Source organism: Haliotis cracherodii, unplaced genomic scaffold, assembly GCF_022045235.1.
Source record: "Haliotis cracherodii isolate W230 unplaced genomic scaffold, xgHalCrac1.p SCAF_11, whole genome shotgun sequence".
Lineage (NCBI taxonomy): Eukaryota > Metazoa > Mollusca > Gastropoda > Lepetellida > Haliotidae > Haliotis > Haliotis cracherodii.
Window position 1 is genome coordinate 40,494,568 of NW_027266266.1, and position 15,895 is coordinate 40,510,462.

At 38.6% G+C, this 15,895-nt stretch overlaps 1 protein-coding gene across 1 annotated transcript; it reads right to left on the reverse strand.

The window, feature by feature from the left end:
- Nucleotides 1–2,566: 2,566 nt before the first annotated feature.
- Nucleotides 2,567–15,895, reverse strand: LOC139456494 (uncharacterized). The gene is made up of 2 exons (XM_071238237.1): nucleotides 15,781–15,895; nucleotides 2,567–6,097 (listed from the first exon to the last, which is right to left on the reverse strand). Exon 2 carries the CDS (start codon nucleotides 6,074–6,076, stop codon nucleotides 4,118–4,120), a length of 1,959 nt encoding a protein of 652 aa, XP_071094338.1. The 5' UTR covers nucleotides 6,077–6,097; nucleotides 15,781–15,895; the 3' UTR covers nucleotides 2,567–4,117.

Below are 15,895 nucleotides of genomic sequence, written 5' to 3' on the forward strand. Positions count from 1 at the left end.
GCACATCGATCTACGCAGTTGAGTCAGCGCGCCTGGCCACCCGATCCTGTTAGTCGCATCTTACTACAAGCATAGTCGCCTTTTACGACAAGCATGGGTTAGACCTATTCTAACCCAGATCTTCACGGGTCTGTAGTGGGATTAAGATTTAGTGGGGAACGCATGCAAAACAAAGGACCAAGGTGTGATTTAAATACTATCGGAAGTAGCAATACTGTATTTGTTGTCGTAACGTAAACATCATATATTAGGAATACAAATTGTATTATGGGCGCCTAATGTATCGCCTAACGATACGAAACACGCGAGGGTACTAATCTCTCTGTCAGGTAATATCATTCTGAAAGTAATTGAAGTTTAAGCGATATTATCATTCATTAAAGTAGCTTTAGAAACCGCGTATGAATACAATGCCTATGTCTGTAATATAGTGTCCAATGATTTGCAGCCATGTTTGTTTACAGAAACACTCACACATCGGGAAACCTCTAAACAAGTTGGGAAGTTGGGAACGTAAGGCAATGTTTTTTCTTGCAAGTAGGAATCGCATATTATGTATGGAGCTCATCCAAAGAAGTTCCTAACACCTGACCTCATTTGCATATTTTTCGGATCGTGCTATCACGTTTAGCGGATTGGTTTATCGATAACCCTATTTATTATATGATAAATTCATTCTTGACCTGTATTGCTTAATATCAAGCATTTCTTTTAACCCATGGTGGAGAATAAGTAACTAACAACTTTATTACCATCTGTTGTTTGGGGCGGTCGGGTAGCCTAGTGGTTAAAGCGTTCGCTCGTCACGCCGAAGACCCAGGTTCGATTCCCGACATGGGTACAATGTGTGAAGCCCATTTCTGGTGTCCCCCGCCGTGATATTGCTGGAATATTGCTAAAAGCGGCGTAAAACCAAACTCACTCACTCACTCACTCACCATCTGTTGTTTAACACGAATAGACCGCAACAAGGAACAAAACACGATTTACCGGGGATAAAGAAAGCCAAATTTAGAGCCTGACATATTGCTCAAGTCCAAAGGAACAATATTGAAACAAGTCATAACAATGTGTAAATTAGACAATGGAAAGACGAAACCAAGTTTGACATTTAGTTAAAATGTCATTGAGTAAACGAGACATTGATCAGAATGAAAACGTTATTTTGTGCTAATGAAAAAATATTATGTCGTTATCATTGCACTAGTTTACCCTCCTACGATATTTTGTGTATCATATGATGTGTAATTTGAGGGAATCCGCCTGTCATCACGTGTATTTTCACACCTGTTAAGAGTTATGCAATAACAGCGTTACACAATGCGCTTCATTTGGAGACTGTGACAAGTCACAATCTCATTAAATAAGATCTTAGTCCTCGCTTCCACTAAACAAAGATCTGAGGACATCCCATTACGATTCACGTCAGAACGACCTTTCGGCAAACTTTGATCGACTAATTAAAAAAATAACCAGAAGTCGACATTAGCCAATCAGAAAGCAGCTTTCTCGAGCTATACGACACTAGTTTCAAACTAGCGACTTCCATTCCGGACTATGCTTGAAAAATATGTTGACAAAGTTCTCGATTACAAATTTGAAAACAGAACAAATGAACATTCTGGGATGTCTAATGTATGGTCGGGAGTGTGTGGAAGTGCTTCCCACGAGCTATGCAACGTCTCTTCCTTTCAAATATTTATCCCTTTTGAAGTGAGAGATGGACGATGATTTTGACTGAATCAGTCGTGCAAACTGTAATTGTCGTTCGGAATACCCCGTGTTAACATTTTCGAGATTGCATGATAAGACAACACATGCCGACTGTCACTTTCTTGATCTGATTGGATGGAGGCAAGGTCGTCCTTACGTGAGCCGTAATGGGATGTCCTCAGATCTGTGTTTAGCGTTAGCGCGAACTATGATCTGATTTCAATGAGATTGTGACCTGTCACAACAGAGTATGATCCGGTTCATGTCGCTGGGTCGCTTAATTTTTCATAGATGAGTGAATGCCTCTGACCCAAAGAAGGTTGTGATTTTGATATATGCCACTAACCATTGTATTTCTTTAAATAATCACAAGTAAAGGCCAAAAGTCAATGTATTTATATTTCCAACAGTACTCTAGGTCCTTTTCTGGCACATAAAAACTACTAAATTTCCATCTAGAGAAAAGAATTGTTTTTTCAAATGTCATACAGTCAATGTGGCAGCTGGCAATTTCCTTTTTAACCCTTTTCAGGTTTTGGTATCATACAAACATTCAAATCAAGGAGCATTTTTCTATGAGTAAGTGTAACCAAGCTATACGCTACAACACTGCATTCATTTGTGAACATTTCATATTTTGGCCACTGATATACAGTTGTCGTTCTCCAGAACATGGTGATAATTCTGTATTTAATGTTGAAGAAAGTCGAATATGTAAAAGTGAGTCGAATAATATTCCACGAAAATATACAATTTGTCTTTTATTTGAACACTGTTTTTTCAAAGGTTTCCACTCCTTTAAATATATATATTCTAATATGCACGAAAGGAGCCCTTAATATACACCGTCCTTTCTTTAATAGGCATCTTCATAAATGACAAAGAATGTTTACTGCCCTTTACGACTGCATCTGAAAAAGATGAAACGTTTTTCGCTGACATGAAGGGAAAATTAGATGCACCATGAAACTCCAGCTGTAAGAAGCAGGGCAGCATAATCAAGAGTCCGCCAGAGTCTGTTCATTGCGTGTTGCCAAACACCTTACAATTCTGCAGGGATTGTAAGTATATAGTAAGATGTGTAATGTCTAAATTGTATACATTGCTGAAAGGTTATTTAGTGTTTCACAAAAAGAGATCTTATAGTCTCGAGGAGACGTTATCATGCATAAATACATATAGCATACATACAAAATATTCAAAACGTAGACTGCACAGAGACAGCATCGAATCCTAATGCAATTTGTATTTCTCGATGGAGTACTTATGTCAATTCCTAATGGAAACTGGCAGACTGTTGCAGGAAAAAGAGATGGTTATGAAATTCAAATTGCAATCATAATGAAATAAGCATTCCCAGGGGTGACATCGGCCGTCGGTAAAATAATTAGCTTTGTGTAGAAGGATAGTTAATAAATGAAATTGATCATGAATTACGTCTAAATCAATTACATACGTGTAGCTGATAAAACCAAATACACAAAGCACTATTTGGCTTACTATCTGAATAAGAGATATAAACAGAATTCTCCCTGTCAAACACATCGTATAAATGAGTATAATTTACAGACAATCTGTCAAGTACTAGTATCTAATTCAAATGAGAATTCATGTGACTTCAAGTGAAATGTTCAGTAATTTGGTCTGAGCACTAGATTGTAACTTACAAGTTGTGTACTCTCTTTATCACGGACGACTCGTTGTTGTTGACATAATTATGATCACAAATGCATCACATAGTAGTTCGCAGCTCCAAACTGCCATGTCCAGATTTGGAAAACTTCGGTTGAATTAAGGTCTGTTGAAATAATTTGTGTTTAGAAATTTAGAAGTAGACAAATTCTAAATAAAGACAGGTACTTTACATGTGATAAACATGTTTATTGTACATTCATTCTTTTCTCCAGAACATTGGTAATAACTCTGTACTTAATGTTGCAGTGAGGCGAATATGTAAAAGTGAGTCTAATAATATTCCACGAAAATATACAATTTGTCTTTCATTTGAACACTGTTTTTTCAAAGGCTTCCCCTCCTTTAAATTTATTTATTCTAATATGCACGAAAGAAGTCCTTAATATACCTCGTTCTCTCTTTAATAGGCATCTTCATAAATGACAGAGAATATTTACTTCCCTTTACGACAGCCATCAGAAAAATTGAAACGCTCTTCGCTGACATAAAGAATTTGTATTTCTCGACAGAGTGCTTATATCAATTCCGAATGGATACTGGCAGAGTGTTGCAGGAAAAAGACATGGCTATTATTTTAAATTGCAGTCAAAATGAAATAAGCCGTCAATAACTAAATTCTAAATTCTAAATTCTAAATAAAGAACAAGGACTGTACACGTGATAAACATGTTTTTGTACATTCAAATATTATCAGTTACAAAAAGTACAATCATGAAACATTGCAAATAGCAGCATGTAGAATAAAGAAAACTGATATCACCAAACTAGAAATTTGGACTTGACCATTCGAACTGGAACTCTGCTCCAAATACGGCAAAATATTAACGCGCCAATGTGGCTTGTATGCATAATGCTCCTGGAAATAATCATCACATACATGGCTTAACTTGGAGTAGGTAACATAAAAGCTCTTGATGAGCTTTTCCTCGAATGTCTTTTTTCTAGCCATAATGAAGTTGGCCGTAAGAGTATTACACGATGAAGGTTTCACTTGAAGAAGAAAATTCCGACTGACAATTATCCAACACAGATATTCGTCTTCTCTCCCTTGGGTGACGGTTATTATTGATTTGAAACTTCCAATGAACGTTAAAGAACCCAGACATGTGTACTTCGTTGGGCTGAGGACCGATCCATTACGGGTTTTGGCTAGAACCAATTCTCTAGGAGAGGCAAAGGACCCGTGGATAAGACAGGACGTAATACCATAGTCGTCATAGACTGTCAAAGCCCTTGGCAGGATCCGTGGTAGGTTGCAAGCAACTGCTCGAGGATCAGGCGTAAGTCTGACTAAGCTCTTATAAGGTCGATAATAGGGGGTCCTGATGCTGCTGCGTACGCTGGGGTAGGTCATAAAATTCTTGTCATCACAAATTGATTCATCCGATAATTTTGTAGGCCACGTATCTAAATTGCCCAATCGGAACCGCATCACAGATGGAGAGGGGGAGTTGTAGTGCATGCACATGAACCTAGGATAACAACCGTTTGAAAATCGACGCAGTATCACTCTCCTTAAAGGCCTCACAAAGTCCTGGAAGGTGACACATTCATAGGCTCCAGACTTGGGAAGCTTGATAGCAGTTTGGGATATTTCCACATGCTTGTTTTCATTTCTTTCCGAATGCAGCCAGGTTCCCTGGACTCTTTCAGGGAAGCGACAAGGGGTAGCCTTGTGGCTTGCATTACAACCTCCACAGGTTCTTGCACAGAGGTCAGACAAAACCGTGCATAGCTCATTCATCACCTCACACCCATAATATTCGTCTGTACACATATGGGACACCTTTCGCTTCTCCAATTTCTCCAGCTCGATATACCGTTGGGTCAACGTGAAATTCAGAGTGTGATCACATATCAAATCCAGAAATATTATTAATTTAGAAACCTCATTTCCTTGTCCAAATTTCACTCTAACACACCAGAAATATCTGTCGGAATCCTTACGAAGAATTCCAAAGTGTTCCTTCCCTTCAGACCAGGACGCTATGCATTTGGTATTCTGTGTCATATCAAAGTTGCCTTCGTTGTGGAGACAGGCAGAATTTCGAAACTGAAACGTCATCCCTTCACCCTGTTCACAGTCACTTTCTACTCGCACGGGAGGGATAGCACTGGTACATTTCGTCTGTATCTTCTTCCTGCTGTGATCACTGAACTTGAACAGATCAAAGTTGTAACCACCAATGAAGGGGCATGAGGTGGAAGTGGTTGAAAAATGTTCTTCAGATATCCATGGCCATGGGTCCAGGTCCAGATCCTCAAAGTTACAGAGATACTTACCAACATGTCCGGTCTGGGTATGCGATATCTTTATCTGAATGACGCTGATGCTTCTTTGGATGAACTGGATACACAGGAACTTGTTCTTGAAGTCTGATTCGAGATGTTTGACAAGGACTCTGTTGTGGCTGAAGCGGTTCCAGCACACCCGGCTATACTGGGAACACTCCGTGTTGTCCTTGCGGCAGTCGTAGCCGGTGAGAACACCTCCAGATACATCATAAGTGACGACTGTGTGGCTGTGGTTCAACAGCCAGGATTTAGTTGGTGGAGTCTGAAGGAAGTCTGGAAAATCACATCTTGCCTTCTCGCCTAGGGCTCCATCGCTTCCATGGTGTGTTGCAAAGAGGATGGCAGTCAGGAAGATTGCGTGATGAACCTTCATTCTGTGTCAGACTTAGCCCATCTGTAACATAAGGACGATGTGAGTTTGGTCTATCTTTGTTTATTCTTTTCACAGTGTTTCAGTTATATCACTGCATCACTTCGGACTTTCCTCCCACATTAAGCTGACACGCCGTGATATAAGTGGAATACTGTTAAAAGCGGAGTAAACCCAACTCACTCACTCACAGTTATATCACGGCGTACCAGACAAGAAAGACAAAAGTAGGGTAATTCGAGGATAAAGAGTAATTACTCCTTCACGTGCTAAGTAACTGCGTAAAAGTCACTTGCGGGTTAATGCCGTACGCAGTAAAACTATCTGTTCAATTGAATTAGGGCTAGCAATAATTATGTCGTTATCAATTGTAGTATTCATTATATATTTTCCTCTTCCATATCCTTCTTCAGTCACCGTCCTCGTCATCTTTTCACCATTTCATGCTTTGTGTGTATATTATTATTTGTTTCTGTTTTGTACTAAAATATGTTAGCGTTACAGTTAATGTTGATTGTACTATAATATCCTGTATCTTGAATCGTAACTCATTTAGGCTTCGTTAACATTTGGTCATTCATCCTTAATATATCGTTCCTTTGTATCGTGCACGGGGTACTTGTCCACTCTGACAAGGCATTGCCACATAGACAGTTATATCATGGCGTGGGTTCGATAATGATCCTAGGTTTGTCAGAACCAAAGTGGTAAACGTCGAAGACCTGCATCACTTCGGGTTTTCCTCCCACATTAAGATGGCACGCCGTGATATACCTAAAAACTGTTTATAAGCGGCGTTAAACCCATCTCACTCATTATATCACGGCGTGTGAGTTTAATGTGGGAGAAAAACTCAAAGTGATGCATTTCTGAGATTCAAGCCCACGGTCCTATTATGGTCCTATTATGGACCTATTACGGATCTATTATGGGCCTATTATGGACCTATTGCGGTCTTATTATGGAACTATTATGGTCCTATTATGACCTATTATGATCATATTATTAAGCTATTAAGGGATAGTGACTAATGGTTTAAGGTGACATTTGCATAGTTTGGATGAGAGGTACACGAAAACAGGGACCGCCTGTCTTTCTGCATCATGATGGAGAACGAACATCTCAGGAGCATCCATTCACTCCGGATACAAAATATCTGATAAACTAAACAGTAATAATAAGAAGTGCATTTATAATGCGCCAGATTCCATTCACCAAGTGGATGCTCATAGCGCTGCACTATCATTACCCCGGTCAATGGATCAGTGGGCACTCGATTTTCACCTATAAGTAGGTGTCCTGTCCGAGGGGGATATGGCGGAACAATCTGAGGCTGTGGTCTGAAACTACCACAAAAAACTACCACAAAAAGGAACACCAGGAAACCGAAACAATCCAATGCATATAAGTTCACATTCACATAAATACATACACTGGGCAATGCTTGGTGCCATGTCATTCAATTTGGGTGTCATTTCGGAAGACTCCAATCCGTGGTCCTATTCTAGTTTTAAGAACTCTGACAAGCATAAAGATTGGCGTTTAGAAGATTGTTTGTTGTTCATTGTCGCAAACGTCCAGCTGTATGAATGATCTTACATCTGTAGATGATCGAACATGTTAAGAACAGAACTGATTAAGCAACGTGCTGGTGTGACAATGTTTCAAAAAATATGATAATAATTTACTCCCAGGCTACATAAATAACAGTAACAAAATGAGGATATATTATTGTATGATTGTATGTAAAGTGTTTGATTGTCTTAAATATGCCTAAAACTAGGGGTATTACTGTAATATAAGGTATGATTGTATGACGTCATATGCGTGAACTAAAAGCCTATGATTGTAAGTTTATTATAGCAGCAAGAGCATAATGTGGTAGTGAGTGAATTAGTGAGTTGGGTTTAACGTCGCTTTAACAGTATTCCAGATACGGCGTGTCAGCCTGTTGTGGGAGGAAAACCCAAAGTGATGCAGGTCTCAGACGTTTACCACTTTATTGAAACCCTCGAGCACGGATAGCTGACAAACTTAGAAACATAATCAGGGCGAACCGGGATTCGAACTCATGACCATAGGTTTCTCGCACGCCTAACGAACGCATCTCGACACAGCAAGTTGCAGTACCGTCGACTGAGGACCACCCGTGTCCATAACAGTTGTCATCGGTTTCTGACGTGCCCAAGGGACGAAACTCTTAACAGCGAATTGTGGCCCGTTGGACGACACGCCCACCCGTGCCCCCAATGGTGTTAAGGACGTCATAACATTGCAAAAGCATATTCTTGCATTGGGAAGTATGTCTGTATTACAGTCTTAAATTATTTTAAGGTTAAATTATTGTACGATAGCTTATAAAGGGTGCATTGGAGCTACACGGTTATATCAATGGTGTATGGTTGTGTTAATGGCGTAGGTTCTTATGAAAGACGAAAGCTTGCATTTAAGATATGTTTACTTGTTAAGTGTACATGCTCAAAGTAAAGATATGTGAGATTACGAAATCAAGTAGTTCAACTTTATTGTCTGAAAGTTCAAGGGATTGAAAACAAGTACTTTCTGAATGATTTAAAATAATTGACAATGACTTTCAATTTACAGTAAAGTGCTGCGCGTCACGTGACATTTGCAAAAACTGTAACCGAAATGCAGTAACTTGACCTAAGTGTGTGGCCCTATTATCGCTGGCAGTAAAGATCACTATCTTGATAGTGGTTCCCATCACCAAATCCCTTTGTCGTATAGTATTACCTACCTCGGGAGCGTGGCTGCCTGTCTATTGATTATGTAAATATACGACGCTTGATGTGTACATCAGCACGCGAACAGCGGTTAGTTGTAACTCTTTGTCTTTTTCTCTTTCCCTCGCATTACCGCTTTCCCTCTTTATCTTTTTCGCTCGTAATTCTTCTGTCTCGCTTGTACTCGCTTGTCTACCTTGACTATCTTGAAATTCTTTACAGTGTACCCTCGTGAATAAGGACAAGTTATACAGTGTTACATTATGTTTCCGGACAAATCGTGAAACTTACAGAGGAAACGATTGCGAACATGTTCCGGAGGCAAAGTCCCACTGACAATGTCTTACATTGAGGATGTACTGGAATTTCCGTTGGACCCACAATAACCTTCAGCACTGGGATGAATACATGTATACTCAGCGTCATTATTGAGGGGTCACCTAGGTATGTCAAACATACCTATGAACATATGCCAACAAGTGTCAATTGGTCTGAGTATGTTGAAAAAAGCGATTAACAGTTGAAAAACAATATGTTTATGCCTATGTCACACTGACTGGATGATTTCATGAAACTGGAAAATGGACTACGACAATTAAAAACAATGAAAAGTGAAATATTGAAGGGTATGGAAACACCTACCCGCAAACACACCTGAACGCAACCATCCACGATGGAAGTAAATGCGACGGGTTTTTTAATAAAATATATGTCTTATTATCTGGATGACACCCCCCCCCCCCCCCCTCCCCCCCCAAGCATATTCGTTATACAAAAAACATTATATATACTTCCAAGTATATTTGTTATACACATGCATATGTGATATATACCCCTATATTTTTGGCAAAAGCTCTTAACACGAATAAACCTAACGTTAATTCCTTCTTGATTTGAGTTTGGTGCACAGTCTCCCATACTGACCCTTTTATAGTAAATAGATTGTCTGACAACATCCTGTCAACAATCATTCGGACCAGAATATCATGTGCGAATGACACTTGAGAGACAACATTAATCAGCTGACTTAAAGAAACGACATCATTGCGATATCTGATACTATGCGTTGAATTTCCGTGTGCTGACTGAGCTTTACCCCGCCGGTTGCAATCAACAACTATCGTAATCATCGACTAGGAATTTAGAGCATAACTACGACCAAAGGGAAAACCACATTGAAGGTTTGGGCAATATACTTTAACTAAGTGTTATGATATTTTTTAGGAGAGTTTCACGCATCAAATGTATTTCCCATTGAACTACTGTTCATCATTGGAGACGGAAATAACCAAATCTTAAAATGGCGTTTGTAGAATCACTTAGCACCATGGGAATTCGACAGATATATTGGTAAATTTGAATAACATTTTCTTTAAAAGGTCATGTGGTCAATTTCAAAACAGCGTCAGTGCAGGTTTTTTTTTAAAAAGACGTAATTGGGTCTGAGTATTGTACTTATTATACAATATGATAAATGACATTATGTACAAATACTACTTTTACCCTCAAGTGTAGGTCAGTGATCACGGGTGTCACCTCAGAAGGCCTGTACTCCCCAAAAGAACGCTTGCTATTAGTCTGCGTGGAATGATATACACATCCGTATCGACAAACAAAGTGACTCTACACAGTATTTCCCGGCTTTTGGACTGATGTCGTGCACATACAAAAATTGTCTTTCTGTGAGTACTAGATGATGCAATGGATGTCATGGATCCTGACAATGTAACTGTTTCATTAATCTAGACGTCTAATCTGTTCTTGCAACAGCTCTGTCGTGTCGTGTCACATCAAATATGCATCACTTCTTCACGGTAACCTGACGGAAATCGGCTGAATCACCCATGTAAAATGTCCCAATTAGCGCAGAGTAAAGTGACACTTCAAAAGTGGTCGGTTTGACACTTGAGTTAATGAGTTATATCGCCACTGGTTGGACTTGTTACAGCTGGTTACATGGTTCACTATGACCCTGTCCGTTACATGGGTAACTACGAATATGTCCATGACCATGAATATAAGTTGATTAACAATTGATATGCTTCAGTTGTAAGATGGTTAACTATAACTAAGTATGTAAAATGGTTAAGTATGACCATGCATGAAAGATGGTTAACTATAACATGTATGTAAGATGGTTAACTATAACCATGCATGAAAGATGATTAAGTATGACCATGCATTTAAGATGGTTAACTATAACCATGTATGTCAGATGGTTAAGTATGACCATGCATGTAAGATGGTTAAGTATGGCCATGTATGTAAGTTGGTTAACTATAACCATGTATGTAAGATGGTTAAGTGAGTGAGTGAGTTATGTTTAACGCCGCTTTTAACATTATTCCAGTTATATCACAGCGTGTCAGCTTAATGTGGGAGGAAAGCCCGAAGAGATGCAGGTCTCAGACGTTTACCACTTCGGTGAAACCCACGAGCACGGGTATGGTGCTGACAAACCTAGAAACATAATCGGGGCGAACCGGGATTCGAACCCACAATCATAGGTTTCTGGCGTGCTCAAGGGACGCAACTCTGCACAGCGAATCGCGGCGCCTTAGACGACTGGGCCACCCGTGCCCCCCTGTAAGATGGTTAAGTATGACCATGTATGTAAGATGGTTAAGTATGACCATGCATGTAAGATGGTTAAGTATGATCATGTATGTAAGATGAACCCTGTATGTAAGATGGTTAACTATAACCATATATGTAAGATGGTTAAGTATGACCATGCATGTAAGATGGTTCAGTATGACCATGTATGTAAGATGGTTAAGTATGACCATGCATGTAAGATGGTTAAGTATGATCATGTATGTCAGATGAACCATGTTTGTAAGATCGTTAACTATAACCATCCATGTATAATCTTTAACTAAGACCATGCATGTAAGATCGTTAACTAAGACCATGCATGTAAGATCGTTAACTATGACCATCCACGTAAGATCGTATACTAAGACCATCCATGTAAGATTGTTAACTAAGACCATGCATGTAAGATCGTTAACTATGACCATGCATGTAAGATTGTTAACTTAGACCATGCATGTAAGATCGTTAACTATGACCATGCATGTAAGATCGTTAACTCTGACCATGCATGTAAGATCGTTAACTAAGACCATGCATGTAAGATGGTTAACTAAGACCATGCATGTAAGATGGTTAACTATGACCATGCATGTAAGATCGTTAACTGTGACCATGCATGTAAGATCGGTAACGAAGACCATGCATGTAAGATCGTTAACTAAGACCATGCATGTAAGATCGTTAACGAAGACCATGCATGTAAGATCTTTAACGAAGACCATGCCTGTAAGATCGTTAACTAAGACCATGCATGTAAGATCGTTAACGAAGACCATGCATGTAAGATCGTTAACTAAGACCATGCATGTAAGATCGTTAACTATGACCATGCATGTAAGATCGTTAACTAAGACCATGCATGTAAGATCGTTTACTATGACCATGCATGTAAGATCGTTAACTAAGACCATGCATGTAAGATGGTTAACTCTGGACATGCCTGTAAGATCGTTAACTATGACCATGCATGTAAGATCGTTAACTTAGACCATGCATGTAAGATCGTTAACTAAGACCATGCATGTAAGATCGTTAACTCTGACCATGCATGTAAGATCGTTAACTAAGACCATGCATGTAAGATCGTTAACTAAGACCATGCATGTAAGATTGTTAACTATGACCATGCATGTAAGATCGTTAACTGTGACCATGCATGTAAGATCGGTAACGAAGACCATGCATGTAAGATCGTTAACTAAGACCATGCATGTAAGATCGTTAACGAAGACCATGCATGTAAGATCTTTAACGAAGACCATGCCTGTAAGATCGTTAACTAAGACCATGCATGTAAGATCGTTAACGAAGACCATGCATGTAAGATCGTTAACTAAGACCATGCATGTAAGATCGTTAACTATGACCATGCATGTAAGATCGTTAACTAAGACCATGCATGTAAGATCGTTTACTATGACCATGCATGTAAGATCGTTAACTAAGACCATGCATGTAAGATGGTTAACTCTGGACATGCCTGTAAGATCGTTAACTATGACCATGCATGTAAGATCGTTAACGAAGATCATGCATGTAAGATCGTTAACTAAGACCATGCATGTAAGATCGTTAACTATGACCATGCATGTAAGATCGTTAAGGAAGACCATGCATGTAAGATGGTTAACTCTGGACATGCCTGTAAGATCGTTAATTGAGACCATGCATGTTAAATTGTTAACTGTGGCCAGATGCCACACACGTCTGAATACAACACATAAAATATAATACAAGAACCATTTACTTGCTACTGAACGTTGTACCAATGAACTTCGCATTAAATAGCCTGCATCAAAGAACATCTCTCTGGGTGGGATAAGTGTCAATGTGAAGGCTAATAGCAAAAGAGCACATTCAGTTATTACATTTGTTGTAGAGCGTGGGTAATAATATTGATCATTGGTCATGTAGAATCGATACACGTCTTTCTATAAGTGCTTGTGGCGATAGCGTCCATCACCTTGATATCGTCTGCTGTACCAATAATAGCTCCTAAAGTACAAATGCACATCTTTCTATAAGTGCTTGTGGTGATAGCGTCCATCACCTTGATATCGTCTGCTGTACCAATAATAGCTTCTAAAGTACAAATGCACATTTTTCTATAAGTGTCTGTGGCGATAGCGTCCATCACCTTGATATCGTCTGCTGTACCAATAATAGCTCCTAAAGTACAAATGCACATCTTTCTATAAGTGCTTGTGGTGATAGCGTCCATCACCTTGATATCGTCTGCTGTACCAATAATAGCTTCTAAAGTACAAATGCACATTTTTCTATAAGTGTCTGTGGCGATAGCGTCCATCACCTTGATATCGTCTGCTGTACCAATAATAGCTCCTAAAGTACAAATGCACATCTTTCTATAAGTGCTTGTGACGATAGCGTCCATCACCTTGATATCGTCTGCTGTACCAATAATAGCTCATGCAGTACAAATGCACATCTTTCTATAAGTGCTTGTGGTGATAGCGTCCATCACCTTGATTTTGTACGCTGGTACCAATAATAGCTCATAAACGCGTCTAGTGAGAATGTCCATTTACATACTCAGCTCATACAGCAGCAATACATGCTTTTCTATTAGCGCTTCTAGTGCTAATGTACATATAATTTAATAGCACTTACTCTCTCAAAAGACATTTTACTATTCGTGCGTTAAATGGCAACATCCATCACTCTGTAAAGCTCATACAGTACCAATACGCAACTATCCATCGGTGGATGCAGTGGTAACTTCTATCTTCATCCAAGGCTAACATACAGTATCACTCATTGTACATGACTACTATTTTCAGCCGCGTTAAGCAGAATTCCTACAACATAGCGGCTAGAGACACCAAGAACATACTTTCAACATTGGATATTAGTATGACTAGTTAACATTAACCACTGGGCTACCCTGAAGTTTTTTTGAAATTACATTTGTGTTAGGCAACCAACTGGAACAGCCAAAATCATTATAATTACAGCTATCTCCATGTACTATCATAATGTACATAATATCAGGAGACAAAATAGGATTATTGGATTCATCTCACGACGAAAAAGCGATATTAGCCTTCGCCGGTTGAAGAGTTTGTTATGGAAATAAACTTCTCATGATGAAATATTATCATTCTGATCTTTTTTATTTCGATACATGTTAACAGAAATAATGCGATCTGGGTTTGGGGTTGTTTGTCTTTTTTTAAATACATTACAACTAATCAGGTTATATGATTTTGATCTAACACGACACCGCTTTTATAATTCATTGAATTTTGTTTTCTGTTGCAGTAAAGGCGACGAACCCATTTCCATTATTATAAGACCAATCTGCTAAAAGCGAGAGTCCATTGCACGACTACATCATAAGCATGTGTTTATGAATAACTATTAAATAGTGATGATACCAGGTGTTCGCGTAGAAAAAGAACGTTAATGCTTTAGTTGAAATATACATGAAATAATGGCAATCTGGTACCATCCACAAGTATCACAGCTTGTTTTGTTTTTTAAAATCTTACACCAGGCACTGCTCCCATTGCTAATGACATCATGATTTTGTGCACGTTGTCAAATCAATCGAAAATATCTTAAATGCTTCCTTTTATCATACAAAATAACACCAAAACATGTGTTATGCTTCAGTTGAAATAAACATGAAATAATGGCAATCTGGTACCATTCACAAGTATCACAGCTTATACCAGGCACTGCTGCATCATTACTAATGACATCGTGATATTTGTGCACCCCCCGTCAATTCAATCAAAAATATGGTTAAGTTACTTACTTATATCATACAAAAGAACACCCAAACCTCTGTTATATAAATATAATTCGCATTACATTCATTCTAAACAAATGAGAATTATATCACTGCTAATACTTTTACGATAAAATATTTTTCAGACAATACATTTATGCACCTCCGTCAAATCAATCGAGAACATTTTAATTGCTTACTGTTATCAAATAAAATATCACAAAACGTGTTTTATCAATTTCATTCGCATTACATTCATTTTAAACAAATGGGAATGATACCACTGCTCATAACTTCACGATAAAATATATTTCAGGCAATATATGTTTGCACCGCCGTCAAATCAATCAAGAACATTTCTGTTGCTTACTCTAATTATACACAATAACACCAAAACATGTGTTATATGAATATTATTCTCATTACGTTCCTTTTCAACAAATGGGAATAACATCGTTCAAAGTTTAACGATCTGTCAGACGAAATGTTTGATATCCATTTTTATAATGTCAATTATTTATATCTCTTTCTAAATAAACTAAATATGACTAAAACATATTATTGCCATGCCATTTGATGCGCAACAATACACATATATAGATAATACTCACGTTTATCCTTGTATCATTCCCCTGTTCTTCTCTCTTCTTCCCCAACCTTTGTCAATATGCACACAATTCTTTGACCAAAGAATAAAGTTGGAGAAAGGAGTTCTCAGCGACTAGT

What these genes read in the sequence shown, in the direction of transcription:
- LOC139456494 (XM_071238237.1), bottom strand. Translation starts at nt 6,076, where the DNA reads ATGAAGGTTCATCACGCAATCTTCCTGACTGCCATCCTCTTTGCAACA.